This window comes from Tinamus guttatus, unplaced genomic scaffold (assembly GCF_059628265.1).
Source record: "Tinamus guttatus ecotype Peru unplaced genomic scaffold, ASM5962826v1 Tinamus_guttatus_pri_ptg000211l, whole genome shotgun sequence".
NCBI classification, from domain to species: Eukaryota; Metazoa; Chordata; class Aves; order Tinamiformes; family Tinamidae; genus Tinamus; species Tinamus guttatus.
The window spans coordinates 7,948,661-7,973,737 of NW_028288745.1; the positions used below are offsets into that span (position 1 = coordinate 7,948,661).

The window sequence follows — 25,077 nt, forward strand, 5'->3', positions numbered from 1 at the left end:
CAGCTTTTGGCAGTCTGGGAGATGGTGGTAGTCAGGAACCTTGTCTTGGGGCAGAGTCCTACCCAGCCCAGAACTTCTTGACCTGCTGGGATTTCTGATCCCCCTCCTTGGCCTACCTGAGCATGCAGCTTCTGCTGCAGCCCCTTACTCCCAGCAAAACTGGACTGTCTCTGGGGATGTAAGGCCTCCGCTCGAGAAGCGCAAGCAAAAAATAATACCCCAAAATAAAGGGCAGACCTGAATTTGAGCTGAGGGAGGTAAAGAGCAAATCCACACTGGCTTGTCGGTTTCTGTGGGATGTTTCTAAAGCTCTCAGATGCAAATAAGCAGGAAGGTCCCTAGAGTATTTCTGATAGTTATTTGGTTAGTTTTCATCTGTTGTGGGATTTTTCTTCCTAGTGTACTAAATTCACTTCTGTTGCAGCTGTTGAGGCTACTTGACAATTTTTGCTCCTGCCTGTACCAGGTAGCACGTAAAGTGGGTGCTGATCTGAAGTGTGCCAGTTGATACTCCCAAAGGAAGGGCAACTTTGTCATCCTGTATCTTGGAGTCTAGGAAAAAAAAACTTTGTCCTGTTAGCAAGTTGGAAATTCTGATTTTGCAATAAGAAATGAAGCTTAAACCATAGCTTTCTGCAGCTTGAAATCCAATGCTTTAGAATCATAACATGTTTATAAGAGAACTATTTAAATATATTTTTAGAAACCCTTAAAAGTGATGAAAATGATAATTATTTCCCCTTCAGAGGTCTCATGGCAGAATTGCAATTTGGCTTAAGTAAGGGCTGGAAAATAGTACTATGACACAGAACACCCTGTTTAATGTATTTTTAAACTATTTTTTCTGTAAAAGATGATGATGTTAAGAAGAAAATAGGAGGGCAAGAGGAAACTGCTTCCATAAACGGTCAAATTATATTCCTTGAAAATTAGCTATTAATTTTCAATTATCAGATATTCGATAATGCTTTCATATGTAGCTACAAACATCAGACCCTTATTCTTTATAATGTGTGATTATTTACAAAGCCTTCACATTTCAGTTTTTCTACATGCTGTTTTTTTCTTTTTGATTAGGGTGCTTATACATAGTCAGGAAATCGCTAGAAAATCAGTAATTTTATTAGCAATTTTTTATTTTCCCATTCTATTAAGCAGATGACATGATGACTTTTACAGCTTTGCTTATTGGTTACATATAGGTAAGTTTACTTGTTGCTTCTTGCAACAAATTTAGAAATCTGTGCGGATAGTTGGCATGTTCTTGGAACAAATACAAATTGTTGCATAACGTGTTTTAAGCACTAAATGTGCAAGATCTCTTTTGGTGTGTATTCTCATCCTTGCATTTCAGGTTCATTTATTGGACTTTGAAAATCACCTTTTAACAAAGTTTTCAGAACACTGCTTTGCTCAGCTAAAATTAGTTCTGCTGATTTTGCCAATGATTAAACTTAAAGCAGTAATAACTTTAATGCTAATTTTTCTCCTGTGATCAAAAGTCAGTAGAGCATTCACTTTTCATTAACTGGCAGGTCTCTAATGCAAGTTTGCTTTTTGCTTAAGCAAACACCCATAATCTCAGGAAAGTGCAGGTTTAATCTAAAGGATTCAGTTATTGGGATACCATGACCTATTTTTGATTTTGGCACTAGGTTTATTTTCAATGACAACCCGACTTGCTTTCTCTTTCAGTCCATCTGTCCTCTTGCAGAAATAGTGAAGTGAGATGTAAATGTACGACTGATAATGATCCTTTTCACAGTGAGATATTCATGAAATGGCTCTCCATGTGAGTGAGCGATTACAAATGTTATTTAGTATTCCTTGTGTAACAGCAATTGTACAAGTTGATGTGCAAGTGGCTGAAGCGTAGATAAACATGATAGGAAGGAAATCAAAGAAAACCTATTACACGTAGGATGTAAGCCTGTATTTTTTGAAACTTTTAAGCTTTGATTTGTATCAAAGGAAGAGATTTTAATCGGAAATTGAAGCAGGTAACTTTGACTGTAGTTGGTTTCGTAATCTGTAAAGATTGTCTCTATGCTTGTTTAAAGTCATGGAAATGGAGAAACCAGGAGTTAAGACTGTGTATTAAGAGCTGACTTAGCTGATCAGTTGGATCATTAAAGACTTTCTAGTGTGACAGCCATTAAGGAAATTAAACATAGGTGTTGAAGTATAACCAAAATTGAAACTCTTCTGTTCTTAAAGGTTCAGTAGATTTTTGTAGCTGCTAAAAGGAATGTGTGATGCTAGGTTCAGTTTTGAGTAAATCCACAAGAACGGTGCTCAGCTCTGCCTTCTCCAAATTTGGTGTTTTGGGAAGGTGAGACTTAGGGCAGGTGTCCTGAAGGAAGCCTCGCACCTGGGAGCTTCACCTTAGGGTACAGTGGCTGCTCTAAGCTGAGTAGAGCTGCTGCTTCTTAATGTAAACATGCTTGTGTTGCATATAGGATAGCTGCAGTGGAGATGAGTTATGGCGAGGTGGCAGCACGCGGGGTTCCAGCAGAGTCATTTTACCCCCGAGAGCTCTTCTGGTGGTGAACAGCGTGTGTTATCTATGGGAGGCAAATGGCTTCAATTTTTTCCTGTTTTAATAACCCTTTCAGAATTTACAGTAAATACCTAGCATAAAAGCAGGGCTGAGATTTCAACAGAGAAATCAAGCTTAGTCCGACAGTTAACACTGGATCAACAAAACTAGGTAAATCATGCATACAGATGTGTAATTTTGCTTTTCTGTTAATCTGTGATGCAACAACTTTGCTTGTATAGCAGCAGCTACAAGGTGCATCACATTTTTGTTAATGTTGTGGACATTTATAATGGAAGTTTCTTGAATTTTATGGGAGTGATTTTGAAAACTTCTCATTTTGCTGGGACAGTATTTTCATAATGCAAGGAAGTAGAGATTTGTGAATCTGCATTGGCAAAACTGATTTGAAGCTGCTTTGAGTATTTACATGTAATGGATATAGGGCTAAATCTCTAAGATAATATGCTATGATATTATTACAGGATAAATAGCTGTACTCTTGCTGTATAGAGGCTGTGGAAGGGATGCAAGAAGCCAGAAAATTGTTTATTCTGATTATCTGCATGGCAACACAATATACAAATATGTGCAATCACGTATATGTGCATGATAGAAGCAAATGGGGGAATCTAAAACTACTTGAAAATCTAAGAATCAAAATTTAATACTTAAGTGCTGTCTTAAAACCGGTGACCTGCCGATGCACAGCTGAAATAACGCCCACCACAAGATAATCCATCAGCCTTCAAACACTTGCTCTATTTAAGACTGAGCCTGTGTGGCTGTAGGGGGGAACAGATTTTGAGAGTCAAGTCTTGTAGGGGGACCTTGTACAGGGGGGTGCCTTTGACCATCATTAACCTGGACTGAAAAGGCTGACGTGCAGAATCACTGAATTTCAGTAAACAACTGTTAAGGAAGTGTCTCCTGTACTTGAGGAAGTTCCTAGGACTGAGATGCTGTTTTTAAATCTTGCGGTTAGGCGCTTGGATACGGCTTAGCAACCTATGATATGTTAGCACGTTAATGCTTGTAACCAATTACTGATGCTCTGCTGAGATGTTGCTATGCTAATTGCTATATATTGTGATACGTAACGCGAAATAAATGAAGTCACTTCCAGCTTCTATGAAGTTGATATCTGGCATTCCTGACCTGCTCCAAGCTGCAACAAAGTCTGGGTCTTTTCCACGTGGTGGTTGAGCCCTTCCTGCCTGAGCTCGCCAGGGCTCTGCCTTTCAGGAGGCTCCAGTGCTGCCACTTTTCTGGCATGTTCCTGAGCCCCAGTTGTATCTGTATGAGTGCGGAGCACTGGCTTTGAACTCGCTGGACTTTTAGGACTCAGATTCATAGAATTGCAACTTAAAATCATGGATTCCCAAGCACAGACACAGAGGATCATGTCGGGGAGAAGTTTATCCAGCTTCAGAAAGATTAGAGAGGATTGCAAATCGTTGCACTGCAAAATATCCTGCTGTAAACAGGATTGCAGTCAACTTGTGCCCTTGCCCCATGTGCCCATTTCCCGTAGTAATGAAAAATGTGTAGTATGCAAAAACCTGAGGGTTTTCCTCGTTGCTTCCATGTTCCCTGGATCACTCTTGATTCTGGATTTGGGATTCTCTGGGGATTGGTCTTCTCCCGTGTAGTTAGTGGCTTCTCAAAAGTTGGTCATTTTCTATTTCATTCTATTCCCTCTGGCCTTTGGCATTCCCACAACTAAATCAGGTCTGACTAGCACAAAAGCCCATATTCCTCTCCTATTAGTAATTGTTTGAATTGAGTTCCTATGATAAAGTATCAGCCAGATTATATACATTGCTCATAAAAATTTCCTCAGCAGATTAGCTCTTCTGTAAGGAAGTAATGTACATGAGATGGGTATCACTTTGAGATACTCATAGTAGCAGGATGGAGAAATATGAAATTTTCCCCTATTCCTTGATTAATGAAAAGAGCATGGACCTTGTTTCTGGAAGAGGTGACCTCACAGCTGCTTGGTTTTTATTTTTTCTTATGATTTCTCAAGGGATCTGTTTTCTCATTTAGTAGAGAAACTTCCACTTGCAGTTGGTAGGGTTTTGATGTGGGAGGCAAAACACTCTAACTGTTGGTGCTTCATTCAGCCTTTTGAGTGCAATTGTAGAAGTGAAAGGTAAAATGTGAATGAAGAAATTTGAAGAGAGATATTCTTAGTTTATCCCTTAATCATCATTTTTATGAACTGAAACTTTAAACAATGCTCATTATTCTAGGTCATAATCTGCCAGGAACCAACACTTCTATTTTGAGTTTTTTTGTCTTTGACTACTATTTTGTAATAATTAGTTTCATGTTCAGATATGCAGGGGGAAAACCTCAGGTACTCGCTTCTCTCGGTGAACTGACACTTGCACAGCTCTGAAATTTAGTGTGCTCGTTAACTCTTGGGAAAAAATAACTGTGTTCTCATTATGTTAACTTGGTGAACATATGCACCTTGCAATGTGCTCGGTGCGACTTGCTGTGAAGGAGATTATAACTCTTTTTAAAGAAATTGCGTAGATTAATGGAATAGGGTGGGTTAAGTTGCTCTGCATATTCATTCCCTTGCTTGCCTACCTTCTCCATGTTAACTTCTATGCATATACACATGGACACATATATCTATTAAACAGTTTAGCTAAGGATGCTCTGTGAACCAGTTGGAGCAAAACAGGACATACTGTGTGTACTGTAGGGACTGAGCTAGGTGACTGCTCTGTGCTCAGAGTAAGCTGTGGGCCCATGGCTTATGTCCCTAATAGTAACTGGTCCATGTGGGACCAGTTGCATTTTCAGCAGCTGTTTGCACTTTGATTTGTGTTGCCCTTTAGCAGGCATTTTGGGACTATTAATAGGAGAATTCCTTCCAAAAGCTAGGGAAATGCTGGAAGAAGAAAATACTACTTCTGATGAAGAAGCCTGTGCAGGTTCAGTATTGAAAGATCTGGTGGAGCCTGAAGGTTTCTCTAATTCTAGGGTCTTAATTTCAGTAGCTCTTAGCAGTCCTCACTTTGCTTTGTCCTTGGCAGTTCAAGGATAGACTGAATATTGCTAGTGAAAGCCACTGGTTTCTGCAGGACTTCCTCCAGAAGCAGGGTCTAATACTCAATATGAATTATTAACTTTTTTTCTTTTGAATGAGAGCTGAAGTGCAAGAAACCAGGGCATTTTGCTGAAGTTGTTACTCTGAAAACATGTTGAAGACTTTTCAAAGCTTTGCTTTCAAAAAGCTTTCAAAATTGAGAGCAATTCTGTGTATCTTACAAAGACCATGCCAGGCTGGCAAGACTTATTCTAAGAGATTGAAAGTGCTGCAGTCCCATCTAAGATGTAAATAGTACTTTTGTTTTTATTAACACTGTTGTCTGTATTTGTCCTCTTGAGCACGCTAAAAATACGGGTTATGGGTTTTGGAAAGTAGAGAGCCTTGTCTGAAGTGCCAATGTGAAAGAAACATAAAGGAGAGTGGAGCATAGTCGTACAAAGGAAAAATTTGTCTCAGAAGTGATTTCCTTTTAAGAGACTAGAACCTATTATGAAAGCAAGAGGTTAAAAAAGGCAATATTATAGCAATTACTAGGATCTCTTGTTATGACAGCATGAAAGGGGATTCTGTCTTTGGTGATACACAGAGTGTTTGCTCTTGGTAGATCTTGGTGTGTCCTTCCCAGCTGGGAAATTTGGACCTCACCAAGAGCATCTCATCCTCGCCATGAGCTTGTCTGCTCATCAGGGCCTGCTCTATAGCTCATCCATCCCTGACACTTCGAGGCATTTTTCCTGTTCTTCAGCTGTGAAGGCTTGTGATCAGGAAAACATTGCTTGGTTTCTCTTACTGTTTTTATTCCACTGAACAAAACTCTTCAGACAAATCTGCCTGCCCCTTGTTGGTATTACAGTGATCCTAACAAAACATAATACCTCCATAGCTTTATATTTTATTTTGCAAAACATGCATTTTATTAAAAATCAAATGTAATTGCAATCGCTTATGATTTCAACTAAAATAACATTTTTATAAGATATGAATAAAATATGACATTTTAAAAAGAAAATAATGGCATTGCCAACACCAGGGGCTTAGGCTGACTTACCACAGAGCAGGTGTAAACTGGTATTTTGATCTGCCTGAAGATGCCACATCCCAAACCAGACTCATCTGCAGAACGTGTCCTGCTCAGGTGGGCTGTCTTTAAGTCACTCACTGTTCTGGATACCTATTAAATCAAGTTCTTAGCAATTACTCACTGTAATACAACATGCTCTTTTAACAGTTTTTACAGTCTTTTCACTAATAGATGATAGTGGAAGATTAGCCCCACTAATTTTTGTGTGTATACTTTTTAATCATAGCATTTAAAGGGGAAGCTGTACTATGAATATCTAATGAATAGCTTAAGGCAAGTTTATTCTCAAAAGTTATGTTACTATACTGGCACAGATCAATATAACCATTTATCACAATTGTCAACGTTTAAAAACTGTAGCCATCCCTTATGCACATCACTCATTTCCAATGTACATATGAGTAGGCTGTAACATGTTAAGATATTTGCAGCCTAAATCAAAAAATATTATATTAAATACATTCCATTTTAGAAAGGAATATATTGGGAATGAAACAAATATTTTTAAGATTATAATCTTTGTGTTGTAAAGAAATGAGTTTGCATAGCATGGAAAAAAAATCGTTGTCATGGATTTTTGTTAAAGAAATTCTTTAACGAATTGGTTTCTAAGGGAGTCGTGTGCAATACAGATTGAGTTGTATTCTGCAGAGAGAGACCATTTGGCTTCATGCCCAAAGTGAAGCTTTCAAATTAATCAATGCATGGAAATAATTAAAGAATGTATAATGCTTTGGTGCCTGTAATTGTTGTTGTTGTGCAGAACCGTAAGTTAGGCTCTTGGATGGATGTTGTGCAGCTCCCACAAACCTGTCTACGCAACCCAGGCTGGCTTTTCTTTGGCATCTGCTCATGTTAATCTCATGACTATATGATGTTTTTGCGTACTTACTCGTAGTCTTGTTTCTGTTTCCATCAAAACACTACCTAGCTAGACTTCCGCAAAAATAGAATATTTAGATTTACGACCATAGAATATATGGAATTGTCCCTAGATTTTTTTCCCTGTAAGAAATATGACTGTTTATGTAAGCACTAAGCGTGTACTTGATGGGGTCTCCCTTAGTTTGCAGTCAGTGTGTTAATGTGAAGCTCCAAGCTCAGTGCGGTAGGAGCGGGCACTCATGTCCCCCGTCCCTCGCGCCGTGGGGCAGCTTGGGCTGCGGTGCAGCCGGAGCCCCTGGGGCAGGGCTGAGCGTGCGGCGGCACCGCGAGCGTGGGGCCGTGGAGCCCGTGGGGCTGGGCTGCCCTGGGATTCATCCGCACCCGTCAGCAGCCTGTGGGAGCGAGGTGCTCAGCTTGGCCTAGCTGAGCCAAGGCTGCTTGCTTCTGTGCATAGCAACCCATAGCTCATTGTCACAGACCTGCCAGAACTTTTTTCACTGTGATTTTATGCATATTGGCTGACCTATCTGAATCTGTTAGATTTATTAAATGTCTGACTAGCCATAAGCTGCAGAAAGCTAACCAGGGAACCAAAATGAATGGGAAGAAAGCACCCTTACTGATTTTCCTTTCTGACATTTGAACAGATCCAATAGCATTTATATAACTTTCCCATTTGTACATTTAACTTTAAGATTTTTAAATGCCAGATTGTTCTAGCACCAAGAGTCACCAAGGTCATCGCTCCAAGATTTAGACATAGGCAGCATCATTTAGATGGTGGTAACATCATTGATTTTTTTAAATTGTATGAGGTTCACTGTGTTCTATGCCAGTTTTGTTTCAGATTTAATTTGAGGACATACTGCACCATGTAGTCCTTTTGGATTTCTGCAACTGTTGCATTTGGAGCCATCCTACTAGTGCAGAATTCCAACAGGAGTAAACATATGGGGATTCTTCCGTTGTTGGTTTACCCCACCATTTGTTCCTAGGTTTAAACCAACTGGTGCTGTACCCAGTGGAGTACATCTGTTACAGTTTATTACTAGAAATTTGCAATTCATTTCAGAGCTTACTAAATAATTATAATATTCACGGCCAAGAGTACCGTGTTAAGCAATTATGAAAGATGGGCAAAATTTTACTGAAGTGCTGTGTGATTCGGGAGCTAATGTCCGGCTCGCGCAGGCGTTTCGGGCGCTCGGCAGCCTGTCAGCAGCAAGTGAGATGTGTTCTGACAAGTGGGCTTGGTCAGCCAGAGAAATTAAGGTAGTAACTAAGATGCTGTAAGTGACATCCCTTATGTGAGTGATGCTGCTGTCTTTCAATTAAGAAGGAAACAAATCAGCAAAAGCCACTGCTGAATGCAGTTGGTTGCCATGCCTTGCTGCAGCACTCGGCTGAAGAGCAGCCAGGATGGAGAAGGGCTTTTGCTGTTGGATTTGTAGGGACACATCTGCCTCCCCGTTCTGGCCCATAGTGCAGGTCAATGTGTGGAGGCTGTTAAATGATCTATGGTGTTTGAATACTGTGCTCTGTCTTCCTCTCCCTGCTTCACACTAGATGGAAATTGCTATATTGGATTGTGTGTGTGCTTTTTTTGTTGTTTGCTGGTAGGATTTTCAAGTAGGTGAAATTCCTCCTGTGCTTTACAGGAGGAATGCATTACTGATTAGCCTTGAGTAAGCATTAAATAGTTAATTAGCACATGAACCCTTTGCATTTAAATAAGTCTACATAAGTGTCCTCACAATTCTGTACAGAGTGGACTACTTTTTCATTATCACCCATTCGAGCAGACTTTTAAAATAAGGAAACACCCTGACATATTCATAACCCCATCATATTCATGATTTGCAGTGTCTGTAAGTCAGTCTCGCACATCTTTGACATACGTAGTAACAGTGTAAACACACCCTCTGCACAGCAGTGGGGAAGTATGGTGCTAAAGTCAAGATTTTTAAAGGAAAACTTGCAAAATCCATTCTGGGAGCTACAGTTAGCAATATTGTGCATTTTGGGCCTCTAGCAGAGACCTGCGTCTGGAGCCTAAACGGGGTCAGTTTTGGTGCTCGGAAGTTGCCACCTGATTCTTTTGCAGAGCTTGTGTTCCAAAAGGCCATTTTTTCCCCTCACATTGCACTAGTCCAATGAAAGATACTGCAGACTTCATCTTGCTTGTATCTTTAGCCTGTTGCTGTCAGTTGAGAATACTGCTGTATTCCAAATGTTGTTTGTGTATTTGCAAATAAAACCATGGCAAGAGAAATCAAATTACTTCAGTGAACTTAACTTACTAGTTCACTGGGTATGGAAATGTGACCCTGTGAAGGGGAAGCTGTAACTTACACTGAAATAATTAAATAGCCTTTCCTAACCCTGCTCTTTTAAAATCTCTTTTTTTTTTCTGTTTTAAAATCTTCTTTGCTTTACAAATTCTACTTGGAGCAATTTAATGAAATAGTCATGTTTCCATATACTGTATGTGCTAAACAGCCAGGGTGGAAACTATTATCATGGAGCCAAGACTGGCTGCTAGCTGTAAAAATGTTTTCTAGTAGTTGAAGTGCTTTTAAATATTCAAAGGTTAAATGGTTTGTATAATGCCAATCTGAACAAATTCATATGAGTTTATAGTGTTGAGCTGTCTTATTTTTGCTTAGTACAGTAAATCACTGAGAGGGCTTAGATGGCTTAAGAAATTTGAACTCTTTATTTTTTTGGAACTCTTTATTTATATTTTAACATTCTCTTTTCTTTCTGCAGAACATTCTGGCTTTAAATCCCCGAATACAGACTCATGCAGCCCTCCATTCAACTGCGTCAAAGAAGCAAGTTAAGAAGCAATGGAAAAGGAATTCTGATAAAAGCTGTTCAGTAAGTACACATTTACTAAGGTTGAAACCTCCATTGTGTAAGATGCTTAGACTTGAGCTTCTTGGCTTGTTCAGTAACTAAGTTTGGCTCATAGTTCTGTTTCTGTGGGTATAAAGGTGCTTCATCATCAGTGATGGACACTTCAGAACCTGAACGTGCCTCACCTTGACCTTTTGGTGACTTGGTCTTTGATGCAGCAGATTCCCCTCCTGTTAGGGAGGCTCTTCAGTCTTCAGCGTGCAGTGAACTCGCTGCCTACACTGAGGCTCGCGGAGGCAGCTGTGCTCGTGGGGTAGAGGACATCAGCTACCTCTGCTCTTCCTTCAAGTGTTTCTGATCAATTGCTCGTGTTTCTGATTTCCAAGAGTAACTCTGAGGAATGCTTCCTTTTTCTGAGACATTTAAAGAAAATGGGGGAACCCACTATAAACATATGCATACATATATGTGTATGTGTGTAGCGAGAGACAGAGTTGAGATTAAGTTTAGATTTTAGATCTTACTCATTGCATTTTTCAGGGAATAGAGTTTTAGAATCAATATTTTTCATCATAAACTGGCAAAATTCTTCAGTATTCCTGCTGTTAGATATCATCGTTTTATCTCTATGTACTTAGGTTCCTGGTCTCAGTATGATATTTGACTAATCCTATCAGAATTTGTTGTGTCTTTGATCTTTCAACTGATTAGAAAGCCTGTAGCATTTCGGCTGTCTTCATACAAAATCTGTTGGATAATCCTTTAAACTCAGAGGACTTTTACTACTAGAGTACTACTTCATCTCTGTAAGCTATTTCCCTCTTGGGTGTAATGCTATGGTGTGTTTTCATAGTGTTGCCAAAACACTTCCTCCTGCTAAATAAGAGAATAAAGGTTTCATACTTGACACTGATTCATTATTAAAGCTCCCTGAAGTTTCTCAAAATCAAAGGGATCCAGTTTCTTCGTTTTGTGAGGACAAAACATATCAACACTATCTGTTGGGAGGAGAGACCCAGGGATATCTGTAGTATTTCAGCCTTACTCTAATTTATTTTCCTCTTCTATCATTGTTTACAATAATGTCTATCTTATCAGACACTAGCTGATATTTCTGTTTTCTTATTTTATTAAATTATATAATGCTTTCTTAATTGGAAAGTAGCATAGATGCAAAGCTTCAGTTTGTGAACAGAGATGATTATTTTGGGATGTCTGATGCGGTTGGTGCCCACAGCGTCTGCCTGTGCTGCACACGTAGCTGAGCTGCTCGGCAAGCGGCTCCTGGACAGCTGTGCTTTACAGCCTTGTGTTTTCAGGTGACCTGAAATAAGTACCGGGCGGTCAACTGCTGCGTTTCAGAAACTGTGTGCTAGGAAGTGCAGGTATCTGTGCAGCAGGGCACAGGTATGTCTGTGCGATAACCTCATCAGATATTCCAGCACAAATTACCCTGGCTAGCTCAAGATTAATCTATAGCATATATATGCTTATATACAGTACTAGTGGATGGGTTGCACAGGTGCACACCCCGACCATTTTCTAAAGTTGATAAACTTTAAGATTGCTCTTGGTGATCTTTAAGCTTTGCCTTGGTCATCTATAAGCTTTCCCTCATATCAGCCATTTCCTTGTTTGATTTTCATGCTCTATTTATTCATAAAATGTCTGCTATTTCAAGATTTTGCTGTTAATAATGGGAGCATTTTCCCAAAACTGTCTTCCTGCTCCCTTCCTCTTAGCCCAGTGTACCTTATTGTGTCTTAAAAGCTCTTGGAGCCCTAAAACACAAACTGCTTGGTCTGTGCAAACAGCTCTGGTTTCAGGTTCATTGCTAGTTTGTGTAATCACAAATTTTCTATGGAGATTCTGATGTAGGGCGATGTCTTTGCCCAGATTTACAACCTACTCAGCAGCTTGGTTTTGGAGTTCTCTGTTACTGTGTAGAGACCTGTGGAATTAGAACCTTGTGCTGGCGTAGGTCTGCTCATGTCTTGCACCATATATCTTATAGTTTTAAAGATCAGAGGTAGCAGAATATGTGTATGTGTACAATCTGAATATGTACACACCCTGATCACAGATGACTTGCACTGCATGTTGTGAATTACCTATTAGAAATGTCTTAGTGGTAATAAGTAAGATGCTAGAACTGAATGGACAGTCAATATTTTTAGGCCAGTAATGATCCTTGTTTTTAGGACCCTCAAACTGTTTATTTTTCAGCAGAAAAACTCCACAGAACCAAAAATCAAGCCTAAGCATTTGTTTGGTATCTCACTCATAAAGGATTCTAGCAGAAAGCAAAGGACTTGTTTTTTTTTTTTTTTTTTAAACATTCTCTAGCTCACCATTGAGAAGTGGTTGCATTAGACAAAATGATATAATCCTTTCCTAGCCATTTTAAATTAAGGAAGCTAATTCAGGAAGGCATATGTTGAGCATATTTTTGTTACAGTCTATAAAGCCACTGGCAGTAATAGAGGCCTGTTGACAAACAGGGCCAAACTGTTTGCAGGCCATAGGAAGCGTACATGTTTGCCTTTCCTAAGGTCTGAAGCTGGCTTCTAGCTCCAGGTTCTTTTGAAGCTGTGCTGATGTCTGTGTAGAATTACTGTTGGAGGGAGGGTGGGAGTATGAAAATACAAAACTAATTAAATTAACAGCCCTCAAAACTCTGAACAAAAGCTGCATCTGCCGAGGCATACACGCAGTGACTTTGTAATGTCTAATACACTTCCAGATGGCAGACTTACATATTTCCTTGGAATAATTACACAAGTGAAATTTTAACTCCTAGTTTTCTTGGAGACACTGTGGTTGCCCATTAAATGAGCTCTGAAGTAGAAACTAGCTGTCAAACTTCTCTTCAACATGGGAAAAGCCTTCTCCTAAGGGAAGGTTCACATATGCTTTCAAGGAGAATTACTGTGTAAGCATCTGGATTTTGGTTCACTTTATGGCAGTAGATGCAAGATCAGTCAGCTTTCCTTTGGAAATCGTAACTCCAATTTATGTGAGGGTCTGTAAACTCCTCGTTGCTGAGTCATGCCAGGCTAATGCTAGGTGGTAGTGCTGGGGTGGTGGAGGATTTCTGTTGGCCATGAGAAATTAAATAGCCATTTCACAGCTTTTCTTCACCAACACTAAATCCTGGAGGCGGCAATGTTTTTGTTATGCCGTGTGGAACTGTGTGGCTACTGTGAGGGCTGCTGGGTTTCAGAATTTTCCTGAATAATTCAGAATTTTTAGGCTTTTTTTGGACAAGGTCTTCTCATTTTGCATAGGGATTACATCAGTCTATAAGATATGTGTTTGTGGATATGTAGTCTTGGTGGCTGTCTTCCTCTATGATTTTTGCTTGCTTTAAATCATGAGCTTTTGGTGCATTCTGTGTGTGCTACCATTAATTCTGGCATACTAAAGTGCCTGTGAGTCATATTTCAAGGTGTTATGGGCCAAGTTCTGCTTTTACTTGTATAGGTGCAGGCTTGCTGCATTACATGGATACTGTTTCAGTCTATTTCTTTATGTATATATTTGTATATATAAATTCACTACTCTTTGGAGAATTTGGGATATTCTATTCCAGCCTTATTTGCTAAAGAAATATCGGAAGCATCTACCAACCTACCTGTGTATTGAGACTTCCTTCAACTTTTGCACTGAGCAGTAGTTGCTCCAGATGGAAGAATTGGAAGAATTTCAACAAGACAAAGGCAGAGAGGAAATGGGGTTTAAATTAGTTTGTAGTTAATTGCCATAGCCTGTAACAGTATTGATTTTTCTGGCAGTAATAGCATTGTTCTTTGTCCTTACACTTGCTAAGCCTGATCAGCGTTAGGCAATACCAGCCTCTCTTCCTTGAACAAAATAATTAAGCTCAGTTGTTTCTTGCAGGGATATCACTTTTGGGCAAGATTTTTTAGGTTTTCTGTGAGTCTCTTCAGCCATCAGTGGGAGAACCAAATTCTTCACATTGTCTTTTTCTGTAGAACTTAAAAGCGTGACCACCAGATTGCCCTGGTAGAGCCAGGCATGCAATTTACTGTAAGATACAGCAGATCATTCCTCTTGAAATTCAGAGAGCAAGGTCTCCTGTCTTAAAATAGTAGTAATGAGCATTTCCTAAAGCTTCAAACTGCTTTTCACTCTGATAGCATATCTGCTGCTGTAACTGCTATATATGAACGTGTGTAATAAGGAATCTTTATTAGCAAAAAAGTTTGTAATGACCTGTTTTCATTAAAATATACATATTTACATACAAAAGCCTATAAGTAAGATGATTCTTTCAGCTATAATCAGTTTGTTATTCTTTAAAGTATTGTCATACAGTCAGATAGATGGAAGAAATGTTGTGCCCCATCATGTAGCATGAGTGCACCAGTAACTGATGGGTTGAAGCAGAAATAGGGCACCTTGCAAGCAAGTAAATATAAAACATAGTTCACCTAAAGACTGAAATCAGGAAATTTAATGAATAAAAGCTTTTTCAGTAAATTGACCAATTCTGGAAACATTGATGAAAGTATTTATTATTAATAAAGAGAATCCCAAATGTTGTAAATAGAGAACATTCATTAAAGGAAATCAACTCAATTATCGCTATAATGTAAATGTATAGTTTACCTTTGCAAAATATTTATTTTTGTCGTCTTTGCAGATGAATATGCAAGTTTAGCTCTCGTCTGAGTGGATATACAATGGCAGATGTCTCTCTAATCGCTGCTCTATTCAAACATTAATTGGTAGAACATATGTAGAATTCTACAAGTCTGAATAGGTATAGGATAGCAGCAGTCTTTTTAATCACATCACTATTCAACCACTAATTGGTGTGATGATTAAGGGACATTAGAGGGAGCACTTTGACATCTGATTCTTTGAACTGATATCTGCTCAGGCTGCACTATATTCATCATGGCCAGACTGATTTCTTAAATAAAATGCTCTGATTCCCAAATGTGGAAAATATTGCATTAGGATCTATTGAGGTGATTAGGGAATTTGAGAATGATTCTCTTATTTAACTAGTGATTGATTGTATATGCACAAACTATTCGTATGAATAATAGATGGGTTACTTTGAGTATCAGAAAGAGTGGTGAAGTAACATCAAGAGAATTTCTTTTTTCTCAGTGCCAATAATTAAATATTAATACAGATTTTAAAATGTACCAGTTTAATCATTTAGCAGTCAAATTTCTACTCATGCATTTTTTAGATTAACTAATTACTGTGCATTATCTTGTATCGATACCATATGCTGGCATTTATAATGAATTTTACCATTTTACTGAAATAGTGGCTTACGTACTTATATAATATCACTTATCACTGCTCTAAGAAATGCATATAGTATTTGAGTTGCCTATTTTATTTTTGTGTGAATGTCTGAAGAGCCACAAACTTGCAGGATTGCTATAGTTTAGTGTTTTTATAGACATTTTCTATATATCAAATTGCAAGAATTAGCTATTGCAAGCTGTTCCAAGCCTTTTTCTAGTCATTTGCAAAAGGTTCCCTTTTTGTGTGTCTCCAAGTGCTGTGCAAAGCCACCTCTGACCTCTTCATTTCCCCTGTCAGTATTCAAGTTTGATGTTGGGGGATTCCCATTCTTACAGAGCAGAGCTCAACACTGATTTACTTCTGGATGTATTTCTAATCTTTCCTGCATTTCCACCTGAAGTGGCTCAAAGCTGCTATTGTTTGGTTTTGCATGTATGTACAAACCAATATACAAAATGTTCATATGTTGCAAATACCAAGTTCTAGCTAGGTCTCATCAACTCACTCTCCTCTATTAAAGCTGACCAGATCAGAGGATACAGATAGAACCAAAAACAATCTCCCATCTTAACTTTCAGTTTGGTTGTTGTACCTGCCTAGACTTGTATGTTTTAGGTGTCATTTTCTATAAATACTTGCTTGTAGTTACTAGCTGGAGATAAAGGTGAAAACACCTTCATATATTGGTGTTATCAGAAAATAAAAGGAGCAAGAAGGGTGGGGTCCCTCCCCCCCCACCTCCTGTCTCTTTATTCTTAGTTTTTTTCTTTTGTTAATGTTTACCTGTGTTGGAACCTGAACTACTCCTCTCTTCTTTCCTCTTCTGCACTTGCTTCTCATATTGAAAGCCCTACCTTTCTTCTCTTTAGAAGTCTATCAAAAATGATCACAAGCTTCAGGTTGAGCATTTGAACATCATCTCTTGGAGAATCCTGAGCCTTTGTATGCCTGCTAGCAATTACTCGCTTTAGCTTTATTTGTATTGCCTGTCCTGGAAGACATCTCAAAGATTGGTCAGGAACTGTAAGGCTAATTTCAGCCTGAATGAAACAGTAGCTTGCTGAATGCCCTGTTTGAAGCAGGGCTGGTAGCACTCAATTACCGAGCTGTATTGCAGGGTTCTTCACAAGACCCTGTTTGTAGCTTGTCTGCAACTTCACCATATATTTGCATTAAAACTTCTCAGTACTAGTCCAGTATTTTCTTTTTGTGTTAAGTTAATGATTCAAATGTGCATGAACAAGATTGGTAAAAAGCTTGGTTTTGACCTTTAAGCCAATTATGACAACATTATATTTGAAAAACCGTTGCGTCCATATGCTTTGAAGCAAAGACTTGTCATAGGCTAGGGATGAAAAAAGTATGTAGTTGTGTAGTAGATTGTCCAGAGCATTGAAAGCCTTTGAAAATTACAGCTTGTCCATGGCCAATGTGGTTTTTTGTTAGATAACTGGCAGATGAATTTCCTTAAGACTCCAACTGTCCTGTGGACCTGTTATAATTAGGAGGAGACTGTGGATCTATAGTGCTTCTTGAAGATACTTGGGCTAGTGTTTTTCACTGGAAACTCTCCCCCCGCCTGCCACTTGCTCAGTGTGGTTAATGGAAAAAATTCCCATCTTAGAAGTACACAGTGATGGACAGTGCATTACCTTGTCAAGAGTCATCCTCCTGAACAAAAGTACTCCTGACCAGAGCCGCATCAGTCTGACAGTCCCTCAGACATAACATTAAGGGCATAAGCTGATTTTTACTGTTTATGAAATGGTTTGTATGGTAGGAGAAAGTGCAAAAACCATTTTTTATAGGGCATACTTTATCCATATATATACAGCCTAATTTAAATAGGCTCATTCTCTCACATGCTGTCATTCTCTCATATTAAAAACAACCTACACAGCTGGCAGCATGCCCTTAGCCCATGACCCTTAATTTGTCAAGTCTCCTGACAAATTTCTACTTGCTTTATCCCACCAGGAGCTTCCTAAAAATTCATGGACCTGAATGTTTCAGTAACATATCTGCTTTAACACTTTTTCTAAGGTTTATTGACTTCTAGCATGTGCTGTGTAACAATTGGTACTCAGGCATAGGTCCTATTTTTTTGGTCAAGACTTGAATGCTTCTAGAAAGCCCCCCCGATTCTTGGAGGAGTTTTGTGCTTTGCTGTTTTGCTACGTCAGATCTTTCATAGATCTTAAATCACAAATCAAACACTATTGCAAATGTAGTGATTTGTTCTTTCAAACCCACTCATGACTTATGAAGAATTGGTAATGAGGCAAAATTGGCTTCCAGCTTTTTGTCCATTAGGAAGATCAATTTGGACAAACACAAGGTTTACTTATATAACCACACAATATGACAGAGTTCCACTAAACCTTTCACTTTCTGGACTTTGAAGCATAGATGTCAGCTACTGTATTCCATATAAATGGAATATATATAGGAATGGAATACACATAAATTCCATTTTGAAATGACGTAAAATAATTGTACTCTAATAGTATTTGCTGTGAGAAAACCAGCCTGTTGATTTTGGAGATTGTTTTCACTGTTTCATTCTCGATATAAGGTAGCTTTTTTGGATATCTTGCAGTGAAGTCAAGTATCATAGCTGTGGATTTCCTTGTTCTACCTTGCTGTATCTTTGCTTGTGTGCTAGAGATGGATTAATTTGCATGCATTGTGATTATGGCCTGTGTTAGCAGGGCAAGCTTTGAGGTTTACTTAGGGGCATATGTAAATTTTAATCATTTTTTTACCTTATTTTTTGGCTTAAGGGAATAGTAGTGAATTTAAACCCATTCTGATTTGCTTATTCCCTCTTTCTTCAAAAACTGTTTGCTTTTATATACCTTCTCTTTCTGAGCCTCCCATTCAGGCAGATTTCATCTAATTATTAAAGCTTTCTTGTGGGCTGATGCTTGGCTCATTTTTAATCACAAACTGTGTGCTATCTCAAGTGGAAGAAGGGGCTTTCTTGCTTATGTTACACATTGCTCTTGCTTAGTGTTCCATGTTCTTTTATTTACAGCAGTTTCCTCATTGCAGAAGTAACTTGAAACTTCCATAATGCTTTCTTTGCTGTTTTATAATATGATTTATTGTTTGAATATAAAATATTGAAATTCTGATTTATTGAGTAAACTGATATCAGAAGTAATGTCTCTGGGCTTCTGCAGCTGTAGTCTTTCAACTGTTACATTATTTCAGAAGATGCTAGGTGGTCAATAAAAGAACCTTCCTTATTGTGTGTGCATTTCGTGCCTGTGGAGTAGAACCCGGTTGTCCAGTCCGTGGACCTAAGGGTTGCCTTGCTGGGGTGCGTTCCCTCTTAGCCTTCCTGGCTGTGTTCCCCTTGCATCAGGTCCAGCTCTCCTCAGAAGGCTACAGCTGCAGGTGTTTTTTGCAGTCACTTGTTCCATCTCCAGCCAGTCTTATTTTGTCAGCCAGTATCTGCCACAACCCCTTGGCAAAATGTTTCATTCGCATCTAAGACTGAAAACAGAACAGCAGGCAACGGTTGCTTAATTGTTAGCAGGACTGGAAGAGATTTCCTTCCTTAGAACTAAGGATCCTACTGTGTGCATTTCACTTAAAAACCTCCAAATTGTAATTCATGTCTTTTGTGTCTTTTTTTTTTTTTTAACTCTGAATATTACTTGCTAAGTCAGGCACTCAGAAATTCACAGGCAGCTAAAGAAATAGCTCTGTGTTTGTATGGAAGGGCATGCACTGCTCAGGAAAGACAGGACGAAAGTAAAGCGGCAGTGATGTAACAGACTTTTTTGAAGCAGGAATAAAGCTGAACCTTTATGAATCAAAATCCCTTTAGAGAAGGGTAATAAATGAGTTTCTAGTGTGTTGGGAATATGCTATAGTGTCTCCACACCCCTGGATTAGATTTGGCTATGGCTGTAAATAGAAATCTATCTAATCATAGAATCATAAAAATGTAGGTTTGGGAGGGATATTGAGAGAATTTCTTGATTGGGACAGGATGAAACGTACCTAGATCTTTCATGACAGATACTTATATAACTCATTTCTGAAGGCATGTGATGTTGGAGCCTTCTCATTCTTGTTGGTGTTTAATCAATGCAGTACAAGTTTATTCTAAATTACACTATTTGAAGATCAAATTTTCTGGTCCTTCTCTGTTGTGCTTCAAAACAGCTGATGATTTTTCCTTTATTATGAAGTCTGCTATATGTTAGAAAACTGTTAAATATCTTTCCTGTTTCCTTTCAACTTGCCCTTACTGGTTCTTTCTTTATAAAATTTCCTATCTTGTGGCTTTTCTTTGTGTTTTGATTTTTCTATGTCTCTTTTTTAACTGGGATGATTAAAAATATATGCAGTTTTTAAGATGAGATCTGGCTAATACCGAGTAGAATGAATTAATTTCTTTGCCTTGGACATTGAAATATCCAACAGTGTTCTATTCCTTCAACAAGAACATAGGATAACACGTATTCAGTTAATGGCTTAAATTCTGACCCTTCATTTTGGTTCAGTTTTTAAATTTTCTTGTCCTGTGTCCTTGTCCTGTCTCCTCCTTTCCTATTTCACTAATAATACCAAACAAACAGTGTTATTAAGTATTATTATATTCAGCTTCCCCAGCTCTCCGAGTCACTGGAATTCTGAGTGGCTCTTGAAGTATCTTGTTTCAGATCCCTTCTTGGTCACTTCTTTTCAGTATGTGCTTGGCTATAGGTTGTATCTAGATCACACTTTTAAACTTATTTGTGAAAATGTGATTTGAAAATTTATAAAATTTTACTCTAGTTTATTAAAGCTAGACATTGACAACTTATTTGATCCCAACAGGATGGAAAATAAAGCTGACTTAATTTGATCTGTTCTTGGCCTGTTTACATTGACTCTTTTATATCATATCTTCTTTTTAAAATAAATGCCTTCTGTTATTTTTTTAGAGGGTGTAATTGCTGTGGTCGTCTTGTTTCCGTTTCTGTAGAGCTAAGCACTGTTAGCTGAGGACACTGTTTATGGTGATCTGTAACCCCTATTCCACCATTTTTTGTTGCAGTTGCTAATAGCTTATGGGTTGCTTGATGTATTTTTCATGATTGAATAATATATCAAATTAATCTATTTGAGCTTACTGTTCTTTAACCTCAAATTGAAAATAGTACCAACCTTTAATTAAGGAATCAAGCTGAATGTACTTTAGACTTAAATGTAGTAAATAAGAGGGAAGTTGTAGAATAGGTAATAAAAGAAAAATTGTTTGTCAAGCAATTTTATGATAATTTATTGGGAATTCTATAGAAGAATAACAAAGATATCTCTAAAGATATTTTATAAGATAAATGGAGAAGTTAAACTAGAACAGGGAAAAGAAATAAACATCTTAGTAACAATCTTGCCTAAATTATTTAATTGATATGTGAAAGTTACTTGAAATTCATATCCCAATTTATAAAGATTTTCAGACTAAACAAGAGAACAACTTAAAAGTAGGATAAGACTGTGAATAACCACAAAGGAACTGAAAAAATGGGATTGATGAACAAAGCAGGAAGTACAGAGGAAAGTGAGAATTTTCAAAAGTCAAGTTGAGTCACACCTGACAAAAGAAATTAAAACAAATATTAAAAGGTTATTCAGCTATCTAAAACAAATAGTAAAAGGTTCTTAAGCTATCTAAATTAAAGGAAGTAAAAGAACAAGGAAAGCCAGTATGAATATAAGATTAAACATCGTAGGTATTGTCTAAAATCTTTGTCCTTGTTTCAATAAAATTGAAGTAAGAGAAGAGATGGCTAATGGGCAAACAATGCAGAAATGAAAATTACTATCGCCAGGCCAAAGGGAGAGCTTGGAAAGCCTTTATCTGCTCAAGTCATGGGGATGAGAATTCTGACAGAATATCATAAAAGAATTGGCATTTGAAATTACAGGCACAAGAAAGAGTGAATCTTTTCAATAGCGACATGTATTAGTATTAAAGAAAAGCAAATGCATCTTATGTACTTAAGAAGATGGGGAATTAATGGACAGCTATAGCTCCTGTAGCCTAGCATCAGGAACATGCAAAACTCTGAAAACTGATCTGGAAGGAAAGATTTACTACAACTATTATGATAAATATAAAATGGAATTAAATGGATTGAGGTTATTGATAGGGGTGGATAATGACACACTGGTAAGAAAGGGAATGATAGTGAGTGTTGAAAAAGGAGCTTTTGGGCTTTTTGCAGAGCCTGGAGGATCAGTCTTCAGATTCGTACTGTTTAATATTTTCATTAATGAGCTTGACATAAATATTAGGAGCATGTTGCATGAGTCGACAGGCATTGTCAATGCAGAAGGAACTAGGAGATCAGAGACAGAACTGTGTGACACTGAAGCTTAGAATAATAGTAATAATAATAATAAAAAATCTAATAGTGCAATTAGGCTGTATAGCCAAAGGCTGAGAATAAGAATGGCTGGGGTGAAGAGAGAATAGGATAGTTTAGAAACAGCATCTTATCATAGAGTGGCTGTCCCATCAGCTGGATGACATCGGGAAAAGGTAAGAGAGGTGCCTTGGGTGATCAGACCTGCCACTTTTGCTGGAGATAGGTGTTTAATGATGTATTTTTATTTCCAGTGTCTATGTTTAGTTGCTGAAGTTATCAAGGGAATGGAAGTTTTGTTTTATGAGACAAGTGTGATTAGCCAAGCAAAATAAAAAGGAGATGCTGTTGTTTTTATGAATACTCAGGAAAATAAGAGCAGACTTGAAAGGATCAGAGGATTATTTTTTTTTGTTTTGTATATTTGCTTTAATTTAAAGGCAATACTAGCCTAATAACATATAGCTACACTTCAGCTATCAATACATCATCTGAAAATAGACTTCTAATGATCAGAGCAGTGAAATACTGTGCCATGGTCTTTCAGTAGGAGTAGTGGGGACAAAGTTTGACATGGATGAATGTGAAATCAATGGCGTAAACCTGATCATTCAAGTTGACATTTCTTGTCTTACACTTTATTGGACCATGGGTGTCTGAAATAGAATGCTTGGAGTTAGTGGATAGTCTTTCTGTGCTGATTGCTGACTGTTAAAAGGAGATATTCAAGGTATGTAGAGGAATAAATTGCTTATAAATCACTTCAAATACTGTAGTGATGAGTGCCATTCAGATGTTCATGGGAAAAATAGTTCTGCCTTCAAGTAAGGTTTTGAATAGTGTGCAGTAAATAAGGCTACACGTGAAGCACAAATGTTGAAAGGCTATTGATTAGGTGAGCACCATTCTGTTTTCTGAGTCAGGTGGCAATTTTGTATAAAATAGCATATGGTCATATCATTAAAAACTAGTATTCAGGTTCCATAGACTGAAGCTGAATCAAGTTTTCAAAGAGTGACTTAATTTCTTTTTTTTGGTGTTTTTAAGTGCTTGCCTTGGCAATGCCAGTATTTATTTTAGGTAGGCCTGTGTCATGCAAGAATTCTGCTGTATTGTCCAACCAACTACATGTACCCTTCCATCAAGCTTTAATTTCTACAAATGCTACTGTGGGAATTAGTTTAATAAATAGGATTATAGAGCTATTAATTTCTGTTCTAGGTTTGCCTACTCCTATGAATAATTTCCTGTTTCTCCTTACTACATAACAATCTTTTGCTCGTTGACAGGTGCAGATTGATGTTGTTAAATGTATTTTTAAAGCATTTGCATGATATATGTTCTTTTCCCTTCCTACTGGTACTCTGCTATGCAGACATCAAGCTGCTTCAAGGCTGATTTAACCATATGAAAAAAATTCCAAGTAATAACTGATTTTGATGCATTTCAGAAAGGTATGTTTAACTAAGCTCTTCTGCCCTAGTTGTAATAACTTGAAGGCTTCCTAATGCTTTTGAAGTTTTAGTTCCTTGGAAAAGCATAGCTATTATCCCCAAACTAAAAAGATTGTTTTCTCTCTGAGAAAAGAGTTGACTTCTGGACAGAGTCTTCCATATTGCTGTTGACTGAATAAGGGCTGTCTAGGGAACCTGGCTTAGTGTCTGCTCTTGTGAAGCCTAGGGTACAGTTCGGAATGAGCCACTGTATTTTTTGGTAATTCCTAATCCTTGTGCCATTTTCCCCATTATATACAAGCTGGAGGCTTCTTGCTGTCTTCCCTTTAGGGTCAAGCTTTCAGAAATTATTTTGCAAGAATGAAAGAAGGCAAATAATAGTCAATAATGCATTCAAAATAAACCCTCTTTGACTCTTCAAAACTTAACAGACACTTAAATTACATAAGAAATATTATTTATGTTGGATTTCTGAGACATGGTAAATACTGGCCATATCCGTATGTAGCAATAACACAAGCGAGCTGCAAGGTGCTCTGCTCCTGGGCTGCACGGGCAGCCTTGTCCTTGCCTCTTTGCAGAGGCTCTTTCTCATCTATATTTGCAGCGGATTTACTTGCTGGTGAGGAGACAAACAACGTGAGAAGGATCTCTCATACATTTGTAGTGAGAAATCTGAAAAGCTCACTTGCTACCAGGACTCCAGAAAAAAACAGGAAGCAGTACGGAGCGTTGCTAGGCAATGCCACATGTCCACAGATAGTATTTTGCTTTTAATTTATTTATTCTTCAGTTTGAGTGTGTCCTGCTTGGAGCCATTTGGGTAATAGTTAAGCAAGCACATAGAAATCAGAGAGCTGCAGGAGCAGAATAAAGGAATGCAATATAAAAAATAAAAAGGAAAAGTCACGACACGTTATGAAACAGAACCAAGAGACATGAAATAATTAGGGAGGACTAAGGAAGGAGAAAAGATAAACAAATGAGGGGGAACAGAGCAGGAGAGGAAAAAACTCAAGTAATGAAGAAAAAAGGAAAGATATGGCACTACTGGAGAAAAATTAAAAATTGGAAGCTCAAACAGCATATACACAAGGGAAATGGGAACTGTTGCATAAGAATAAAGTTAAAATGTGCAGATAAAAATGGCTTCCAGAAGAAAAAGAAGAGATTCAGTAAATGTGTGTTAAAAGAATGTTTGTTTGCTTTGTAGCTGCCCTGATCTTTCCCATTGCTGCTCTTGTGCATCTGCAGTAGTGGCAGCATGCTCAGGAGCAGGGGAGTGACTAAGAACTGTTTTATGGGGAGGTAAATAAAGGCTTTGTAGGAAGGCATTTAGCACTTAAGCTGTTGCTATTAAGAAAAAAAGTGCAGGTGAATGTTAGATGTGAATTTAAGCTCTCATTGCAGGGAGGGTGTTACTATTCTGCGGATTCAACATCTGAGTAGGGACAGGATTAAAACCATAGGCATGTCTGTCTTGACCAGTGCTCTGGGGCCTAAAGCCCCTTGGCTTGCAACAG

At 38.1% G+C, this 25,077-nt stretch overlaps 1 protein-coding gene across 1 annotated transcript in view; it reads left to right on the forward strand.

Moving 5' to 3' along the window:
• Positions 1–25,077, forward strand: part of DPYD (dihydropyrimidine dehydrogenase) — a 211,121-nt gene that overhangs the window by 11,851 nt on the left and 174,193 nt on the right. Inside the window, exon 2 of the mRNA XM_088524477.1 lies at positions 10,348–10,458. Coding sequence (XP_088380603.1) covers positions 10,348–10,458 — 111 coding nt within the window. The remainder of the gene's footprint in view (positions 1–10,347; positions 10,459–25,077) is intronic.